At 41.4% G+C, this 22,209-nt stretch overlaps 1 protein-coding gene across 1 annotated transcript in view; it reads left to right on the top strand.

Annotated features, from left to right (window-relative positions):
* The first annotated feature begins 1,052 nt into the window (after positions 1–1,052).
* PAK5 (p21 (RAC1) activated kinase 5) overlaps positions 1,053–22,209 on the top strand; it is a 101,562-nt gene continuing 80,405 nt past the window's right edge. The window contains exon 1 of the mRNA XM_049649826.1: positions 1,053–1,263. Coding sequence (XP_049505783.1) covers positions 1,060–1,263 — 204 coding nt within the window. The 5' untranslated portion in view covers positions 1,053–1,059. The remainder of the gene's footprint in view (positions 1,264–22,209) is intronic.

Raw genomic sequence — 22,209 nt, 5'->3', positions numbered from 1 at the left:
AAGCAGTTACCCACGATCATAGTGAATAGGCGACCTACCTGGGATTCAAACCCAGGTTGTCTGACATGTTTTCGGTACCATAAAGCACACAATGACTATTTTAAATATTTTCTAGAGGTATCCTGGTCACAAGGTATATTTTAATTAGGTAAACTACATTGTTTCAAATAGGCAACATGCATGCTATGAAGTTCTAAACATAATATACAGTGAAAAAATGGGTCTTTCTCCCTGCTTTGTCTCCCCAGCTCCTTTCTCTGCAGGCAATGCCAGTCAAGTTTCTTCTCTATTTGTTCAGAGATCTATTTATATTTGTAGCATTTACTTTGTGCCAGGGACTTTTCAGAGTGTTTTACCAATGTTTACTAGTTTAATCCTAATAATAATTTTATATGGTGAATGTGATTACTAACCTCATTTTTCATGTATAAACATATATTTGTCCATACAAAGGTTTGAGATTTCAAGTGTACACCAAATTTTGAGATGCTTCTCCCTGTGTGCTAGTCAACTTCTGCTTTGCTAATACCACATAACAAGTTCAGAATTTTAGTGGCTTAATTATAAGCCTTGATTTCTTACTCATGAGTCACCTGTGGCTCAGCTGGGCATGGCTTCAGACTGGAGGTTGGATTTGGATCTGCTTCATGCGTCTCTCCTTCCAGGATACAGGCTGAGGGAGTATCACCCACCAGAAGCACAAGGAGGAAAGTAGAAACACAGAGTGCCTTCTACTCTGAGTGCCTTCTACTCTTCTACTCAGAGTGCCTCCACACCGGACTACTGCACAGTCCATATGAAGGCAGTTCACATGGCCAAATCCAAAATCAGTTGAGCAGGGAACTGTATATTCCGCATGGCAAGTGCAAGGAGAAAACAAATTATGAGTGAAATATCTTATCTACACCCCCTGAAAATCCAACTTTCATCTTTTGCTGCTGATACCTAGAGGAATAATCGAGAAGACAGAACTGCGAATGGATGGTTTTCCTATCATCTCCTGCTGGCGAGATACAAACATTATCTCTTTTCTGTTTGCATTTCCCAGGTCTTTGCATCATGTTCGGAAAGAAAAAGAAAAAGATTGAAATATCTGGTCCATCCAACTTTGAACACAGGGTTCACACTGGGTTTGATCCACAAGAACAGAAATTCACGGGCCTCCCGCAGCAGTGGCACAGCCTGTTAGCAGACACGGCCAACAGGCGGAAGCCCATGGTAGACCCTTCCTGCATCACACCCATCCAGCTGGCTCCTATGAAGGTATGGTGAGGATTCTGTCTTTATGTTGGCTTAAGAAGCATGTTCTCATTTAATGCAGTGCACCATATTTACAGGCAAGCTAGAAAATGCCTAAATCATGTATTTGTTTTTAAGTATCTGCTGATTATCCACACTTACTCTTCAGTGATTATAATGTTCACCACTTATTGTAAATTGCAGCACATGAAAAGGAACTGCAACTTTCAGATGTGAGATTTTTTTTAATCAAACACATAAAATGCAATCACAAAATAGACAAGTCTTATTTCTACTTAAAAATGGTGTGTGTTGGGATGCCTGGGTGAAGCGTCCGACTTCAGCTCAGGTCATGATCTCACAGTTGGTGAGTTCAAGCCCTGCGTCGGCTCTGTGCTGACAGCATGGAGCCTGGAGCCTGCTTCAGGGAGTTCAGTCTCCCTCTCTCTCTGCCCTCCCCCACTCACACACTGTCTCTCTCTCTCTCTTAAAAATTTTTTTAAATAAAAATAAATAAATAAAATGGTGTTTGCTAGTCTTCATACTGAAGAATATTATCTACCCCCTCTGGTAAGTGTGGTCAGTAACCTCTGATGAAATAGGCAACCTTTAGGTGTTTTGAATTTGCCCTTTAGAATGTTTAACTTGCATATCAAATATAGCACTAACAGATTTTGACAATAATAAATGATTCATATGTATGTATATACACATACACACATAAACATACATGTCCACACACATATGTACCTTTTATATATAATCATGTTTATATACATATATATTCATATTTGTCTTCATTGTCTAAGAGAGAGCTGTTTCAAATAAAAATGAATCATTTGAGTCCCAGAATACAATATAATGTACCTTAAAGAAATGGCTAGTAGATTTTTGGCAAGGTCTGTTCATGAAGATAATTGCATTAAAGCAGAAAGGAGACACAGTAATTTCAAAATGTCAAGAGGCTATAAAGGAAATTCAGTCGTTGCTGTTTCCTTCTGCATCTCAGAATAAGAATTCTGTAGACCACCAAAAAATTGTCCAAAAGCTCCCTATGGGAGTTAAACATCATTGAAGTTTATCATCATGTTATGCAATAGGTCTCTTATTCATTGTATTAGCAGACATCTGAGCTACATGAAATAGCCTCTTCTGTGTAAACATGAATATTGAGTACATTGTGTGTTAGTGATTAGGCAAAACAAAAGTGGATGCATTTTTAAAGGATGCAGAGAAAGAGGCCTGGCTGATAAGTTACAGGAAATTCTTACAACATACCACCTGAGCTAAGTAAAGTAGAATTGTCATTCCATCATGTGCACACAGTCTTGGTCATTCTGTTCTGGTATTGAATGGGTAGGTCTGTCCCACCCAAAGATAAATACAGAGTCTTCTAATCTTGAATTTTGTGAGTTTGATTTTTTCATTAAGATTTAGAAACCTTTTAGGCCAGCTAAAATGTAAAATATTCAAAAGGTGGATATTGGACAAGATACATCTTTGGGGACAAAAAGGAACCTCCCATTTAAAACAGATATTGACTGGTATTTAATAGAAATTAATCAAATAAATAAATAAACATATAAATAAATAAAATAAAAAAGGGGGCGCCTGGGTGACTCAGTTGGTTAAGTGTCTGACTTTTGGTCTCAGCTCAGATCTTGATCTCAGGGTCATGAGTTCAAGCCTTGCATTGTGCTCCACACTGGGTGTGAAGCCTACTTGAAAAAATAAAAGTAAATAAATTTTAAAAAGAAATTGACCAATTAACCAACTCTACTGCTTGATATTAGGCCATATCCTACTACTGAACATGATTTTCTCCCTAAGAGAAGGCTAATGCTTAACTAATGAGTAAATAATGGAGTGAAAGAATTTGCTCTTTCTTTTTATTATTTTTCTCCTATCCCAAGTTTTTATAAAACCCAAACAATGGAATGTGCACTGTGCCCAGAAAAATTTTCTGCCATTGAGCCTCATGGTGAAGGAAAAACGCCCCAGTGAAACAATTATTGAGTGTCATTATTATTTGATGAGGAACAAGCTAGAAGGAGACAGAGTCTTAAAAACATCCTAGCTAAAGGCCCAGGACATGCACTGTCTTATTAGAGAGTGTGTCTATTATTAAGGACAGAGTATTATCTACGCACTGTGGTTTTTCATTCATCTGGGTCCTAGCAGGGCCTGGCTGGCAGTGAAGGAGGAGGTTACTATCTCAGTGATAATCCACCATGCTTGGTGAAGGTAGGACTTAACAGGACTTCTAGTTCATTTCTTCCATTTCTCAGATGGGCTAGCCCATTGTCCTCTCTGACAGAATTTGCCAGCTCCGCTAAGAGTTGGACCAAGGTTTCCTAACTGCTGAACTTCTGGGCCTCATGATTCACTTACTCACTCTATGGGCTTTCTAGCCCTGATGCCCATGAGTGAGCCTCCAGTCTGTATGAAATGATAATATTTGTTATAGGCACTTAAATGCAAACTGCAAGATGACGGGAAAATATATCTCCAGTAGAGACCCAGGCCTGAATTATGGAAATTGGACCTCAGGCACAGTTTTGCCTGTGTGAAAGAAAATAAGAACGGACAAGGAATAACAAAACAGTAATCAGCTAGGTAGAATTTTCCCCAGAAAGAGTGGAGTTAATCAAACATTTTGAACTGAAGGACACCCAATAAATCTCTACTTGATACTTTCACCAACTGCTATAGATTGATCCTCTCCTCCAGATCCTGTGAGTGAAGTCAGTGCTGTCGACACGTGTTGGACAATATTGGTCTGAGAGAATCCTGGTGACTCCATAGCATCTCTAGAATCAGAAAAGCGTTCAAGGGGCCAAAGTATGCCACGTGGTTTGCATGATCTACTTTTTGGAAATGCCTTCTCTGGAGGAATCTTCCATAGTTTCAACATATTATGAATCATGCAGAATCTATCTCAGAAGTCAGAACAGTCCTCGAAATAAGCTATGCAGGAATTGACAGAAAGGAGTGAAAAGAATTATGCTGATAAAGCCATTTTGGCAAAGTTATTTAAGTAGACCAAACAATTCTAATTTTTTCAGGCTGTCCTTTAAAGGGGACAAAGAAAAATAAGAGATCACCACACGAAAGCAGTAAATGGAAGAAGTGTGTAGCACTTCAGTAAGCTTTAGGCAGGCTGGTTCTGAATGGAGATTCGCCATTGCGATTAATTCTCTGATTAGTGTTTCAGCCGTTCCTATTCGGAACCTTCTTTAAATTGCATATCACTCTTGCCAGGACACTCTTCTTCTGTGTAGATTTATTGATGTCAGTGTATCTCAAACTATAGTCCATCAAAGTCACCTGGAGGGATTGCTAAAACAGATTGCTGGGCCCATCCCCCAAGTTTCTGATTCAGCAGAACTGGGATGGGGTCAGAATTTTACATTTCTAATAAGTTTCCAGGTGATGCTGATGTTGCTGGTCTGGAAACCGCACTTTAAGAACTTTGATTTAGGTAATTATAAAGGAATTCATCCACATAAGGTGTAATCGATCAAAGTTTATGCTGACCAGGATGTCCAAATGGTCAGAAATGTAACCAGAAGCCACAGGTTAGCTCAGATTTGTGTCAAAAGTTAAAGTTCATGTACTCAAGCCAAAGGCACATAGGCAAACGAAGAAAATCTGAACCCCCAGAGACAGGGGGGATCCTTTTAGGACATTTGGTAAGTGTCTTTGAGAAATTCCTTTTTCTGTCTAATGTCATTTTGTCCACAAAGCATCATAAGCAATGTTACCAAAATTTCTGCTGAATTAGATGCATTTATTTAAGTGGCAGGTTGAATGGTCACATTGTTCTTGCACTCTGGTTCTCAAACTGGGGCTTTCATCAGAATCTCCTGAGTGGCTTGCCATAACCCAGATTCCCTAGCCCCAACCTAGAGATGCAGATTCAGGAGGTCTGGGGTGGGCCTTGTGATTTGTGGGTCTAACAAGCCCTCAGATGAGGCTGATGCTACTGATGAGTGGGGGGGGGGGGTGGATACACTTTAAGAACCATTATTTTAGGTGGCCTGAAGTTAGAACTTAATGATCACTCTTGGTAACAGCCTGGAAATCATTTGAAAGATGCTGGAAAAAAAAAATACAGAGGATAATATTAAAAAGCCTTTGTATCCTCTATTTAAAATGAACAGATAGCATATTTTAATACTTGCTTCATATTGGTTTTCAGTTTCAAGTAGGGCTTTAGAAATAATAGTATTATTTGTCATATATATATATATATATATATATATATATATATATATTTTAGTACACAAGCAGGGGAGAGGGACAGATGGGGTGAGAGAATCTTTTTTTTTTTTTAATATTTATTTTTGAGGGAGAAAGAGAGACAGACAGACCGAGCATGAGTGGGGGAGGGGCAGAGAGAGAGGGAGACACAGAACCTGAAACAGGCTCCAGGCTCTGAACTGTCAGCACAGAGCCTGATGTGGGACTTGAACTCACAAACAGAGATCGCGACCTGAGCTGAAGTCAGACACGTAACCAACTGAGCCACCCAGGCACCCCTGGGGTGAGAGAATGTAAAGCAGGCTCCATGCTCAGTGAAGAGCCTGATATGGGGCTTAACCCTGGGATCATGACCTGAGCCAAAATGAAAAGTCTGACGCTCAACCTACTGAGCCACCCAGGTGTTCCACGGCATATTGGAATTTTATTTAATGATGTCATACTGGATAGAATATTCTCCAAGTTGTTTCTTTTTACAACATTGTTTTGCTATAAATCATATTGATAGGCAGAAAATGAGTTTATTTAGAAATTAGAGGGGTTTTTTTATAGTTTACCCATTTCTCTACTAAAGGATATTGGCAAGTATTTGCTATTTATAAGTAATGTTGTTATGAGCATCTATATTTGTATCTCCTTGGGGACATGGTGAGAAATTTTTGTGTAACAGTTCTCAGAGTATGATCCAGAACTTCTCTCTTTGAGGGAGTCTGCAGGACCAAACCTGTTTTCCTAATACTAAGAGATCATATGCATTTTCTGCTCTCATTCTCTCCAAAATGTACAGTGGAGTTTCCCAGAAGCTACGTGATACGTCTTGACATCACTGGGTCTGATGCCTAATGGATTGGTGCTTTGTATTCTTTTATTTTTTTAAGTTTATTTATTTTGAGAGAGACAGAGACACAGAGAGAGAGAGAGAGAGAGAGGGAGAGAGAGGGAGAGGGAGAGAATCCCAAGCAGGCTCTACACTGTCAGCACAGAGCCTTGACATAGGGTCCGAACTCACGAGACTGTGAGATCATGACCTGAGCCGAAACCAGGAGTCAGACGCTTAACTGACTGAGCCACCCAGGCACACTTTGTGCTTGTATTCTTAAGTTTTTGTTTGTTTTGTTTTGTTTTCTTTAATGTTATTTACTTATTTAGTTATTTTGAGGGGCAGAGAGAAAGTGGGGGAGGGGCAGCAAGAGAGAGAGGCACAGAATCCCAAGCAGGCTCTCCATGCTGGCAGTGCAGAGCCTGATATGGGGCTCAATCTTAACAAACCATGAGATCATGTCCTTGAGGCTAAACCAAGAGTCAAATGCCTAACCAACTCAGCCACCCAGGCGCCCCTCTTAAGTTTTAAATGTTTCTCAGTTTTAATTTCAAATACAGTAAATGTTACTAGATACAACATAAACCAAAGTATTTTGTGGTATGCCCTTAATATTTATAACAGGTTCTTGAGGGCAAAAAGATTGAGAGCCACTATGTTTGGGCTGATATCAAATTTGATTATCTGTGGCTTCTACAACTTGCTCCTCACACACTACCAATACTTTTTAGGTGTGGGGGGAATGGTTTGGGGAAAATAGAGATTTTTGTCTTCTCTAGCTGGCTGATAATCTTCTAGTCTGTACAACTGTCTCAGAGATCATTGAATGTAATACTCCATCCCTTTCAGTGTCACAGAATATAATTTGTCTAAACTGAGACTTGTGGCATCATTGAAAATCCCTGCATCCTTAACTCACCATCTCCTTCTCAAATTTATCTTTCAATCCTTTCTGGCAGTCTTTTTTTTTTTTTTTTTTTTTTTTAATCTTTTAAGTTTGAAGAAGCACAGAGAATACCAAAGCAAAATTCTCTGGGTCTGCTTCATCTTTGTCATCTTCAGTGTTTTCTAGTCTTCCAGTCTTACAGAGTTGAGGCTCTCCTTGCTCATTAACCGCCTCCCCCCCAACCCCGGCCATCACATCAAAAACTGCCCTACTCTCAGAAACGGAAAAATCAAGAGAGGTAAATGCTCAGGTGTGGCCACTCCGTTCTTGAGGACTTGTGGCACCATTTTGTATTCTCCCCTAGCAGAGCTTATGTAAAAAGCTCATCAAAGAATGCTTCCATTGTAATTACTCTGTGATTCTCTATCCTCCCTCTGTTTTCATGATTCACAGTTTTGCATTCAGGATCTACGTGTTTAGAGCCACATCATCCTTCTTAGTTGCATTTCTGTGGGCTTCATCATTTCCTTGAAAATGTTTGTAATCAACTTTCTTGAAGTACGAGACAACTCTCTGACATTTTCTGGCATTTATTTCCTTTTGACTCAAGGGAAGAGTTTCTCCCAAATATCCTTCTCATTTCAATGTGGCTGATGTGCAATTCCTCATTGGTCAGAATTAAGTTTGGAGGGATGTTTTCTTTGAGTACCACCTCCACCTTTTGAGAGTTGTCACCAAGGGGTTTAAAGTGTGTATCAGGTGGTTGTTATGCTCTTAGCTGAAATGACTCGCAGCAATTCTGAGAGCTGAGGACGGCCCCATCATGACCTTTTGGCTCCCATGCCTATTTAATGTCTTATAACATGAAAGCCTCACACACCTTCCAGCTGGGCTGAGTGGCTCCTGCCCTTCTATTTTCATCCTGATGTTTTCCACTGGGTGCCCTCTTAAAGCTCATGGATTCCTCATAATTTTCTTCTTAAGTCCTTGTGGCTATGCATCTTCCTCCTTTTAGATCTGTTTCTACTGAAATATACTATTGAACATAGAAGCGCCTTTCTTACAACCTGAAATTCAATACCTTGGTGTTCACCCAGCTGGGCACTTAGAAATGGAAGGGAGCCGGCACACTGGAATTGAGGTCCGGCATCTGCCGATTCATAAACTGCATGGCTTTAGATAAGTGGTTTGCCTACTTCTTTGAACAGAAGTCTCCTTATCCATACAATGAAGCTGCTAATATTTCTCTTGCAAGCTTACATGGCCAGATCCTAATTGTCTAAGAGCTTTGGCATGTGGAGAAGAATGCATTCCATTGTTTTACTTTAGGTCAATAATGCGATAAAATTACAGATCTGTTAAGCAGTTTTTTTAGTAAAATATCCCTTATTATTAAATTAATTCTGTAAATCATAGTACCTTATACAGTTAGATATTAATTTGTCACAATCTCTCAAATATTTCAAGAAAATCAGAGGTGGGGTATGTTAAGTTTTCTTGGCTGCTTCAACCATAAACACTTAAAATAAATGCACATAAACAACAGTAAAAACACATAAAATATAATAAGGTAATTGAATGTGTTGTTAAACTAACACTTAGCCTAATATAAAAATATTGATCGTGGCATTGTTAAGAATATGCACAGGGTTGCCAACCCTTGTTTGTTAACTCAGAGCCAGTTCTTTTTTTTTTTTTAAATTTTTTTTTTTCAACGTTTTTTTTTTTAATTTATTTTTGGGACAGAGAGAGACAGAGCATGAACGGGGGAGGGGCAGAGAGAGAGGGAGACACAGAATCGGAAACAGGCTGCAGGCTCTGAGCCATCAGCCCAGAGCCTGACGCGGGGCTCGAACTCACGGACCGCGAGATCGTGACCTGGCTGAAGTCGGACGCTTAACCGACTGTGCCACCCAGGCGCCCCTCAGAGCCAGTTCTAAGATCTATATCATTAAAACCCACAGGATACAAAAAAATTTTTTATATTAATTTCATTCATTCATCCATTTATTGAATGCTCACTGTGTGCGTGGTGTTGTTCTGGGTCAGGGGTTGCTTATGTGAACAAAGAGTGCCAGGTGCCTGTTCTGGGGACCTTGAATTCTCACGGGAAGACAGACAATGATCATTTAAAAATAAGCAAACAACAGCTTCAGGAGCAGTAAATGTGAAGAATATAAAACATAATAAGATAAAGCAACTGAGGGTATGGGAAAGCTATTTGGAGTCCTTGAGTAGAGTCCTTCTGGGAAGGTGACAAGAGAACCGGGAGAATCCCCAGGAGGGGGAGAAATTCACAGATGGAAGGAAAAACCAGTGCAAAGACCCTGTGGTAGGAAAAGGTATGGAGACTATAAAGGACGAACAGGTGACTGTGGGGCTAGAGCAGAGTGGGTCGGGGAGAGGAGCAGGAGATGTGGTCAGATGGGTAAGAGGGTCTGGATGAGTGGCTTTCATCAGCCACAGACAGGACTTTGCCATTAGTTAACCCCCCATGCATGAGGGACTCAAGTTGCGGATCAAGAAATTGTTCTATTATGAAATGAATCAATTCATTTAAAGGTCAGATCCAATTTAAACTGTGCCAACTCTATTGTTTTGATATGCCATCCAGTAGGTTTTAGGGGTATTATTAGTTAAATAGGCATGAAGAGTTGAGATTCAGGGAGTCCTTCTAACTACGTGATGTTGACAAACGTTCTTACAGAAGAAATAGGGTGTGTGTTCTAAAGACTGATTTTTTTGAGAAGGAAAATCTAATTATAAAAGGCAGTCTGTTGGGCAGATAACTGGTATTTTAAAACCTCTCGTCAAAAACACCGCCCGAAAAGATGTACAGCACTCTCCGTTGAGTTGACTGAAACCAACACAGTCATGAGGAGAAAGTTATCTCCTCTGCTAACTGCTGAAGTTATCACTGGTGTTTCCACACTTGCAAAACCAGTGAGGGTAACCATTGTTTTGGTGCCTATAGTGTTCTGGAATTCCTCCTCCAATTTTTAGTATGCCTTCTTAACCTTCCCATGGCCGCAGAGACTATGGAAGAGAAACATCACACTGGCCCTAAATTCTCTCACTTGCCTAAATTCAGGAGACTAGACTTGGGCACAAGGTAACCTTTGTTCCAAAGGAATAGACCAAGCCAAAACCAAAGCCAGATGTATTATATACCTTCATTTCTATAATCCAATCATATCTGGAAGCTTCTGAAAGCAGTTTTTGCTTATATCAATGAAATTAGTGTTTGATGTGTCCCACGCCTGCCCCACCCCACTCCATGCACAGATACACGAATGCACACGCACACACGCACACGCACAGACACACCCACACCCCCAAAAGTTAAAAAAGTAAAAATTGTCATCAACCACTTATAAGTACCATCTTTCTTCTTTCCCTGCAGTGTTTTATTTAAACTGCCTTAACATTGCCTTTCAAAGGTGGGGCAGCCTTAAACTCAGATGGCCTAGTTGTTACTTCACAAATAACAAAGGCTGATGTTTTCAGGGGAGAGGGAACCAGCGGGTATCACCCCTTCCTCCCTTTTGAGGAGGGCAGAATATTAGACACACTCCTCCTCCGGGCCTCTTGGCTGTTCATCCAGACACCCAGGGTGGCAGTTCTGTAACCACAAATGAGAGGATCCCACACCTGCAACTCACTGAAGCAAGCACAAAATAACTGGGCTTTCCTACTCCATGATCCTGGAACTTGGGAGACGGATTCTAGGCTCCCAGTGAAGATTGGACCATGAAGACCTCATGAAGGAATGCTCACAGTCACTCCCTGTCAAGAGTTTAGTATCCATAGTCACCCTCAAGACGAAGATAAACACGAATGGAATGTACCATGTACTAAGTGATTGTCAATATTGGGTTGTATTGGGAAGTAATCTATGACTGACAGGTCTGTTTCTGAATGGCTCCTCTCACAGATGAAAATGACTTTGCCAGCATCCCTGCAGTGACCGTGGTCTCCTCCTCTGACTCCAGAGAGGAGATAGAACAGCTCCCACACATTGACAGGATATAGGCACAGGTTCTGTGTCCACCTCAAGGATTGTTTGAACCCAGTACTAGTCCCAGAGCAGATGCTGGTGTGAGGCAAAGCAGGCATCAAACCTGTAGTAATCTGTGGATTATGTAGGAATATCATAGAAAACAGGCCTGACCCAAACCCAGAATATTGTTACTAAACATTGGAGAGTGTTGTGAAGAGTACAAAATCTTTAATATTATTTTGTGGTGATCCCATAACCACTGAATAGTTTTAATCCAGTTGTGTAGATGAAGGAGCCAGTTATATAGATGAAGAAGCTCATGCTCTGCTCCAAGTGGGTGCTGAGCCTCGTCCTTGTTAACAGGTAGATTTGTGGGTAGTTGGTGGGTGAAGCCTTCCAGTTTGGGAGTCTGGGTTGAAAAGGGTTTAGGGAGAAAGAGAAGATGAGGGCCAGACCATAGGCTGGGATGGGTGGGACATTACCTGGCCTGGATTAAAGGAATCGGGGAGAGTCTGGATTCAGGCGCAAGTTTGACAGGGCTGGAAATCATGGGAAGGCAAGAATGTGTGGAGGAAGCATCAAGGAGACCTGAGGAATGGGGGGGCTCCACACCCTTCATATCTCCCCCCCCATCACTGCCCAAGTGTCAGAGAATCCTACACACATTCAGTATGAGGGGTGAGCATTTCTTCTCCCTCACTTGGGAAGTCAGAGGAGGTTGTTAAAGTGGAAATGCTGAGTTCATTCCTAAAACCAGTGCTTCAGAATGTAGGCCAAGGTTTTGGACTCCCTAAAAGGTTGGGGAGAATAACCTCTTCCTTGGAGAAGACCATGGTTGATCAATTTGTTCAAATTCACCCCATTTCTAAGTTGTACCCAGTTCTAATATCAAAGACCCAGCAGCATTCTTTTGCCCCATACTCCCATACCATTTCTCTCTTCATCCTCTGCCCTTCTTTCCTAACGGGTTAATGATTACTTTGTATACCTCCCTACCTCCAAAGTATTTGCTATTGATAGGAGGACCACAGGAAAAAGACAATGATTCCAAAGAGAGAAGCTTCTATTGCAGTGTCAGACAGGTGAGGAGAATGGTGGTATTTTTGAGCCAGAGTAATTTTCTAGTTTGCTTCAAGTAGCACAGAAATATTGATTGGCATCGAGAAGGTTGGGAAAAAAACAAACAAACAAAAAAAAAAAAAACATAATCAGAGATGTCAGTGATCAATCATGGCTCTGATCAAGCCCAGCCTACAGAAGAGCTTCCCATCTGTGCTGGGCTGAATTATTCAACTCAGTTCTTCATTCCTCTTGCCATAGCCTCATGGAGGACTGACTACTTCCCCACCCCTTGATTTTGGACTTTCCTATGTAACTTGCCTTGGCCAGTCGGGTAATGTGAACAAAGGCTTGCAATGTACAGCTGAGATTTGCCTCTGTGTTTTTGCCATCACCATTAGAAAAACACGCCTCAGGCATCTGGGAGAATCCAGAAGAGTTGGGAGCACATGGGGCAGAATCACCCTGGACATCTTGCATCTCTACAGCTTAAAGCATTGCTCCAGCCCCAGGCACATTGTGCAACACTAAGCGTGGAGTGGTTTGTTACACAGCATTACTAGACAACTGACTTATAACACTGTCTCAACCTTCATCACAGCTTTTCAAATGGGGGATATTTTCTATTTTAGGTGAGGAAAGCAAGGCTTATGAAGGGTAAAGAACTTGCTAAAGGTCCCACAGCTAGGAACTGGAAGAGGCCCAGATTCAAACCCTAAACCTCTGACTCAAAACCTATACTGTGTGGCGCCTGGGTGGCTCAGTCAGTTAAGCATCCAACGTTGGCTCAGGTCATGATTTCACAGTTCCTAAATTTGAGCCCCGCATTGGGCTTCACATTGATGGTGAGGAGCCAGCTTGGGATTCTCTCTCTCTGACCGTTCAGCTCTCTCTCTCTCTCAAAAAAAAAAACAAAAACAAAAACAAAACAAAACAAAAAAACCATGCTGTAACCACTGTACCACCCTGCCTCCTGATTATAACGGTGTGTTCAGGCATGAACAAGCGTTGCATGCATAAATTATGCTAAGTCAAAAAATTCCTTTCTACTTACCTCATCCTTCCTTTTCATCTAACAGATGATATAGCTGAGACTCCGGTTAGGTAAAGAAATTTTTCCCAAGGTCACAGCAGGTTAGTGCTAGATGTCAGATACTGTTTCTGAGTAAAAGGGGTGCTTCTGATTCAAGCACCTAGCTGTAGCCCACAAACTAGCCCTCCCTCCAGAATCTGAAAGGATATCATTTAAATGCCTACCTCAATGTGATTTCTTATTATTGGCACATGACTTTATTTTCTAGTTGCAGAGCACTGCATATGCTTTGCAGAGTCTTTTATTTTGGGTGTAATCCACAAGTCTTCTCAGGTGAATTAGGTAGAATATTTGAACAGGAAATGTCAGTGCAAGTGTGCACTAAGACGCAAATGAGTACACATCCAGACGTGTGCTCCTCACGCTCTCTCCGGGACAGCCTCACCACTCCATGGGCTGATCATGTCTGAGGTCAAGCCATGAACCCTTCAATCGCAAGCCTCTTTCCAGACTTCTGTTGGTTTCCCACTGAGTGATCTGCTCTCAACTGCTGACGGCTGAACTCATCAGATGAGAATGGCTGTGCTTTGATAACTGGAAAATTCTATATAAAGGGAGATGATATTCTCAGGAATGCCTTATTTGCCCCAGCTCTTCTCTCCTGGCAGGGGTGACCTAACTGAAAATAATCCTTCTAAATCAAAAGAAAAAGAAAAAGCATGTGGCTCTCTGTGACTCCCACACACGCTTGGAACTTGAAAACTTTAATTTCATCTCTCATTTAGCATCTTGTAGAAATTGGGGCACTAAAATGGCAGCTGCAGGCTTCTTTGTGGACACTGCCAAATCCTATAATCTTTATCATTCTGTTAAGTAATTTTAAATAAAACAATTATATTGCTGACTCCGTTTAAACGAGTAATAAAGCAGTGTATCAATACTTTGATCATTTCTAAGCAGCACACCATTATCCAACTAACTGGATGCTACTCCTGTTATGTATAAGGTTAAAATTTCAACAAAAAAAGCTGTACCCAGGATGATACGAGTCTAAGTTTTCTGTCATCACACAGTCCATTACTTGTGGAGAATCTTTGTATTAGTTTTCCATTATTACATAACAAATTACTACAAACATAATGGCCTAAAAGAACAGACCTCAGTTTCTGTGTCTGGAGTCTAAGGCATGACTTAACTGGGTTCTCTGCTCCAGCTCTTACAAGGCTGCAGTCCAGAGGTCAGCAGGGCTTCATTGCCATCTGGAGGCTTAACTCAGGAAGAATATACTTCCAAGCGCATTTAAGCTGTTGGCAAAAATCATCTCCTTGTGTTTGTAGAACTTACAGCAGCCTGCTTCTTCAAGGAGAGCAGTCTTATGTGCGTATCCTAACATAGTCATGAGGCTGTATCCCATCATTGTTTCCATATCATGTCACATCACCATGGGAGTGACACCCCATCATCTTTGCCCTATAATCTAGTACAGCTGTGGAAGTGACATGCGATCACCTTTTCCATGTCCTGTTGGTTAGAAGCAAGTCACAGGTCCTGCCCACACTCATGGCATGAGCACCAAGGGGCTGGAATCATTGGGGGGGGGGGCAGAGTCCACCCTGGGACTCATCCACTTTGGTCCCCAATATCCCTCCCACATGCTTAATGCATTCACCCCAGCCCTGGTTCTCAAAGTCGTTTCCCATTAGAGTGTCATCTCAAAGTTAGAATGGGAGCAGGTGTGGATAAAGCACTTGGGTGTAATCTATTAAGTACAGCTGCTAGGACTGGATGCCTCTCCAGGTGTGGACGTTTGAAACTAAACAGACATGAATCTGCTCCCCCACCTCCCCTCCCAGCTTATGATGGTGGCCTAGGATAATAGCTGTAGACATTCAAAACAGGGGAAATAAAAGTTAAGAAGGCATCACTGGTCCAAAGCTGTTCTGAAATCCAGCCTGGCAAAGGTTGGGAGTTCCTTGATTAGGTTTTAAGGTTTAGGATTAATCCTCTGTGGCTCGGACTCCACCCACTGGTTCTGCCCTTATTCATCACAAAAGCCTGTGTTTAAGCAAAACAATTTTATCAAGCCAGTAGAATTCAGGGAGTCTGAAAGCCTCCTTTTGTTTTCTGTCATCTCTGCCCCCTTGGTCTGAGCTAGCAGTATTTTCATTGAAACAATTTCTCAAGAACTTTGTAGACCCTTTATGGATTTCACTGTGGTTCAGTCCATCAGAAAAAGCTATATCCATAGATATTTTTTCACGTTTATTTATTTTTGAGAGAGTGCAAGCAGGGGAAGGGGCAGAGAGGGGGACAGAAGATCTGAGGTAGGCTCTGTGCTGACAGACTGATAGCAGCAAGCCTGATGTGGGGCTTGAACTCACTAACTGCAAGATTGTGACCTGACCGAAAGTCAGATGCTCAACCAACTGAGCCACCCAGGTGCCCCTATGTCTATAGATATTTTTAAGATAAACCCTCCTGTACTTTGGCCTCTTGCTAGGATGACTGAGGGACAGTGCCCTTAAGCTCCCTAAAGATTCTCTGGTTTGATTGAGAAGGTCTGTGGGCCATACCCTTAACTTCTCTAAAAAGCCCTTTGTGGGGGCACCGGCGTGGCTCCCATGTGTAAGCATCTGACTCTTGATTTTGGCTCTGGTCATGAACTCAGGTTCATGAGTTAGGGCCCTCCATCTGGCGCTGTCTCTGTCTCTCAAAATAAACGTTAAAAAGTCCTTTGTGTGATTGCATATTCTGACCTTTGATTTTTCTGAGTTTGTAACAGAGTTGTATGGTCACATTTCAGCCTTTTCTGAGAGTTCGTCTCTGCATTTTTGCATCTTTGCTGTCTACAGAATCTCAGAACCTTTTAAGTCCTGAGATCCTGTTTCCTTTTTTTTTTTTTTTTTTTTTTTTTTTTAAGTTCTTTCCTCTTGCATTTCTTCTTGTAAGTATAAAGAAGACATCAGGCAGCACCTTTCACACTTTCCTTGGAAATCTCCTTCAATCTGTCACCAAGTTTATCACTTACAGCTTCTGCTTTCCACATAACTTCAGAAGATGATTTTGCCATACTTTCTGCCACTACATAGCAAGGATACTCCTCCCTCCCATTTCCAGTAATGTTTTTCACTTGCCCTAGTCATCAACATCCTCAAAGTCCAGATTTCTACTAAGAGTCAGTTCATGGCATTTGAGACTTTCTCTACCATATTCCTCAAGGTTCCTCCAACCTCTACTCACTTTGTGGTTACAAAACCCTTATGCTTTTAGAGACTAATTTGTGTCCTTCCAAAATCCACATGTCAAAGTCCTAACTGCCACTGTGACTGCATTTGGAGATGGGGCCTTTCAGGAGGTAATTAAGGGTAAAATGAGGCCATAAGGGTGGGCCCTAATCTAATAAGACTGGTCTCCTTGTAAAGAGAGGAAGAAACCCGGGGGCACTCAGACATAGTGGGAAGGCCACTTGAGAACGTAGACTGTGGCCATCTGCAAGCCAAAGAGAGAGGCTTTAGAATACGCTGCCAACACCTTGCTTTTGGACCTCCAGCTTCCAGAACTGTTAGAAATATGTTTCTGTTGTTTAAGTCACCTCATCTGTGGTTCTTGCATCATGGCAGCCCAAGCAAACTAATACCCAGGTTTTTAGGTATTTGTTAGAGCAGTGCCCCACTTCAAGTACCAAAATCTGTATTAGTTTTGTATTGCAGTGTAACAAGTTCCCATAAACTCAACAGCTTAAAAGGACACATTGATTAATATCCTGACAGTTTTCATAGGTCAGGAGCTGGGCACAGCTTAGCTGGATCCTCTCTCAGGATCTCATAGGACTGAGATCAAAATGTCAGTTGGGCCACCCAGGGGCTCAGTTGGGGAAGTGTCTGCTTCAATTCCAATATAGGTTGTTGGCAGAATTTGTTTCCTTGTGGCTCTGAGGGAATGGAATACTCGGACCACTAAAAAAGAAAAGTCAAGAAAGGGGGTTAATGAACAGGTAACATGCTGTGTGGGTACCTGGGGCTCAGTCCTCCAGGGATGGCCTGAGCATTTGTAGAACACACATTAGAAGTGCCCCAGCAAGGAATCTGAAGCATATCTATGCACCAACTTTAATTCCTCAATGATTGTGTGTTGCTCCCAGGAGTTAATTCCCTGGCAAAACCCAGCCTGACATTTGATCAGGCATTCCTTAGCAGCCAGAGAATGCCTTCAGGTAGAAGGACTCAGGAAATGTTCAGCATGGACAGGAAATGTCTGCAGGTGACCTTCAAGGTGGACTGAGGGCATAAAGGGGCAACACCAATGGCAACTGGTCTCCAACATCAGCTTTCATTTTTTAATCAGATATTTATTGTGTACCTACTTTGTTCTAGGCACTGAAGCTCTAGAGAAAAACAGTGTTTGGTCACTACACAATAGAGTAGGGGAGTCACATTAGTAAAGACAGAATATAATGTTACAGAAGAATATAGAACACTTAGTATATAACAGTAGAATATATAAAAGCTTTTATGAATGCTTTGAGAACAGAATGGCTCTACTTCCCAGAAAATTTAAGGAAGGTATAATCTTGTGTTTTCAAAGAGTACAGTCACGTAGTCATGCCTAAGGGAAGGGTACCCCTAGATTAAGGAAATAACTTTACAAAAAGGAAGTGACGGTGTCTTCCTTAAGAGCCCTCTGGAGCCAGACTTTCCAAAATAATTCTAAAATCTTGGTTGGGCCAATTCCAAATATTTGGCCTTGCACAAGTTCCTCAAATCTGTGTGCTTCTGTTTCCTCGTCTGTTAAAAGTGGATATAATAGCACCACCTCATCAGTTTAATGTGAGGATTTAACAATCTAATTGATTTAAAATATTAGAAGTCTATAAAGTGAAGCAAACTCAATTATCTCAACTAGAGTGTGAGGAGAATTGCCCTTTTTCAGAGGACAACAACGTGTTAAGTTTGTTTTCCCCTCACAGTTAATAAAACAAAGACTTGTGTATATCTTAGTGTTACAGCTAACTCTCTAAGGTACAGAAAAGGTGAGTTCTCAGGTGTTGGTCAGTTGTAACAGCAAAACAACCCATATCTCTTTCACTCATGGGTGCTTTCACGGGTGAATTTCCTCAAGGCGTGTTTCCAGTGATATCTTTCACATAGAACCTGAAGGATGCTGCAGGCCATTCTTTTCTCCATGAAGCAGGAGAACAGATATGGGTGTCCTGGCAGCAGCATCTGACATTGAGAAACCCTGCCTCCCCATCCAGTCAGTTATGGTGTCATTGTTAGACCTATCAGCTTCTGGGCCGCTGTCACCTATCACGTGAAAACCCCAACCCAAGTTCACTTCCTAAAGGCTGCAGGGGTGGGACATGAGCCTTTTTAAAACAGCACCAAAGAGAGATGCAGGTAGAAATAGGTTTCTTCAGAATCTCAGTGTCCTAAAGCTAGATCCCAAATTTGTGGAGCAGGAAGCTGGAGAAGTTAACAAAGTGCAGTAAAACCTTCTCCCAAAATGCCATTCTCTGGTATATTTAACAGAAATTTTTATTCCTAGAAGCATATGTGCTTCTTTGGGAAGTCATTTTTTTTTCTTTTTTTCTTTCTTTCTTTTTTTTTTTTTTTTTTTTTTTGAGAAAGAACATGCACATGCACGCACAGTGGGGGAAGGGCAGAGAGGGAGGGAGAGAGAGAACCCCAAGCAAGCTCTGTGCTGTCAGCATAGAGCCCAATTCGGGGCTTCATCTCACCAACCATGAGACATCATGACCTGAGCTGAAATCAAAAGTCAGACGCTTAACCAACTGAGCCATCCAGAAGCCCCAGGGAATCATTTTTAATAACCTTCTTTAATTTTTTTCAGCATAGGAGAGTAATAGCTATTTACATTAGTAAATACAGAAACTATGGAGAAGGAAGACCTAGTATATCTCCACTGCCCACTGTTTAATTTTGATGCATTTTTTTTTCCATTTAACACACACACACACTCTCTCTCTCTCTCTCTCTCTCTCTCTCTCTCTCTAGGAAGAGCAAGACTGATTGCAATGTCTCTGCAGTTTTTATTAAACTTTTTAACCTACTGCAGCCCTTTCCAAACTTTGTTCACAGCACCCATCACGTGTCAGCAATTTTGTCACAGCGCCCCCTAGGCAAAAAGAAATATCCGTTCCATTTATTAAGCAGTTCAATCCAAACAACGTATTAAGTAACACATATAAATTCGAGATTATAATTTTTTTATGTAATTCCTAAAACACATATGACTTCTTCAACCATGGAACCAGGTTGGATACCACACCTTCATTTCCTGTTCCACATTGATTTTCACACATAACTTACCTTTTTGTCCTGACAACTGCCAAATACGCAGCTTTACATTCAGTGATGTCATCAAAAGACATAGAGGGGAATAAAATGTAGAAATGAATGACCTTTGAGCTGGTGATTTACAAGGAATCTGACAGATTACATATTGCTGTTTTCTTCAAAAATTTAAAATATCCTGTCCCACCCTGTGAGTTCATGGCAGTCAGTCATCTGGGGTATCTTGGCATACAGTTTGGGAACCATGAAACTAACATTATATTTTCTGCAACATTATTTTTAGTGGCACCTTAGGACAGACATATTATGATTTAAAATGTTTCTCTTGTTGGAAATTTATCTTGATTGCTAGTTTGCTTGCTATTGATAAGTTCATTGTCCTCAAAAGGGTAAGAAGTTCCATTTTTCTATGTGAAGGGAGAATTTCTGAACACATAGTTCCTACCCATAGCCAGTTGGTCTGTTAAATTCTCACCTTGCAGAATCAGAGCCCAATTAGCCCAATTAGCTGGTAGCACCTGCAGTCTTGAATGCTTTGATTTTCCCCCTTTCAAATCCTATGATCCTCATGGTTTTGTCAGTGGTTCAGCTTTAGGAACAATGAGCCTATAACAGGAAACATTGTTTAACCCATCAGCTATGCTTCACATTTCCAAGTTAGTGAATAAAAATAAAGCCAAGGAATTGACAAGACTTTGTAAATTTGCAACAACCGGAGAGAACTTAGCCTAGAACCCAGAAAAAAAAAATGCAGACACATAAAAATAATTGTAAAATTCCAAAAGTTCTGACTTTTGATAACTGAGCTCAGAACTGTCTCCTACCCCATCAGTGATTTTGGCTCTGCAAGGAGAGACATCAGTGGGCTACTCAAGCATTTTGTTTCTCTCTTTGGCATAGATTTTTAGACCAGGATTCAGGTTTAGAATTAGCTCTTCACTTAAGAAGACATCCCTTCCCTGTGCTGCATTAACATTCCCTCAGGTCCAAACTGCATCTTCCTGACTTGTAAGGTTGTTATGTGGATGGAGTCAAACAAGAAAGAACTTGAAAATTAAGAGGGTTCTCTGCAAACTGAAGGTGGTAGTGGAGGTGGAGGTGATAACAGAGGTGATTTGTGGTAGTAGAAGTTGGGGGAGGGGACAGTAGAAATAATCCCCCCCTTTTTTTTAAGCCTCAAGAAAGGTTACCTGTAGAAATGAAAGGCCCACAATTATTTTATGTTCAGTTGTCCACAAACCAGTGTGCCTGTAGGGTTATGTGTGCTCCTTCCAGATTTGCAGGGAACAGGTTCACAGTTCAGTTTTCTCTGTAGAATACAAACGCTGGGGTGCAGGGCTGGGGCTAATAGTACTAATTTATTTGGATGGACATGACGTAACCTGAGCCTTACTATGCAGAGATAGGCATTGTTATCCTTGTATTACAGACTGGATAGCTGGGGCTCAAGATCACAAGAGATTTGCCGAAGGTGACACACCTCTCCAGTGGCAGAGCTGGAACATACTTCCACCCAGCCCCTGGGATACCAGCGCCTTTCCAGGCAGCTTTGCCATTTGAGATGGATGGTAGTTGCTGAGGGTAGAGCAGCCTTAATAGTGTATCACAAGATGGGGATGGGAGGGGGAGAAAACAGCCCTTAATTTCAAGAAAACAGGTAACTTGGACGAAACTCTGTTTGCTTTATCTCTACAATATATCCACCCTGTATTAAGCATTGCCGGAAGACCTGTAAACCTCCCTGTAAACATCTTCCGGGTGTTCAGATTCTATTGTTTTCTAATTTCTTTACCCCGACAATACCTTTGTCAGGTATTCAGCATTTATTTGTTCAGCAAGCTAGACTCTCTGCTGGTGCTTGCTGAGATGTGAGATGTGTATGTCCGTGACTAAGATATTGATAACCAGCGGTGGCTGAAATTCTTCTAGGATTGGACCAACTTGAATTTCCCGATGCAATTCTTCTATGCCTTATTTCTTTTTATAGCAAAACTTCTCTATCTCTGCCAAATTCTGAGAGAGATAGAAGTCCCTCTCTAGGGTTGTGATTTTATTTTTTATTTTTGCTTTTTGAGAGCATGCAAGTGGGGGGAGAGGGACAAAGGGAGAAAGAGAATCTTAAGCAGGCTCCACACACAATGCAGATCATGATCTGAGCTGAAATCAAAAGTCAGATGCTCAACTGACTGAGCCACCCAGGTGCCCCTGGGATTGTGACCTATAATGTTTTCCTTGTAATCTTTTTTTCTCTAATGTTGGACCTCAGATGCAGCTTTGAACTAAAAATTTCCTTGACTGTAGACCAGGCATGCTGTCACCCTAGGATGACATTGCTGGGTCATTGGCGTATAAACCCTTAAATTGAGTGAGTACTATAAACCCTAAAATTGAGCGAGTACTGCCAGATGGCTCTCCAGAATGGTGGTACCAGTGCACCCCACCAGTAAAGCACAGGAGCACGCATCTCCTTACACTCTTACCGAGCCTTAGCAATATAAGCCTTTCTAGTGTTTACAGCTCCAAGAAGTGTGTTATTGTAGTTTTTAGTTCTTTTCTCTGATTGCTAATATGTTTGATCGTCTCTTCATGTCACTG

The sequence above is a fragment of the Panthera uncia genome (genome assembly GCF_023721935.1).
Source record: "Panthera uncia isolate 11264 chromosome A3 unlocalized genomic scaffold, Puncia_PCG_1.0 HiC_scaffold_11, whole genome shotgun sequence".
In the NCBI taxonomy this organism is placed as follows: domain Eukaryota; kingdom Metazoa; phylum Chordata; class Mammalia; order Carnivora; family Felidae; genus Panthera; species Panthera uncia.
This window is presented reverse-complemented; position numbering and strand designations above follow the sequence as displayed.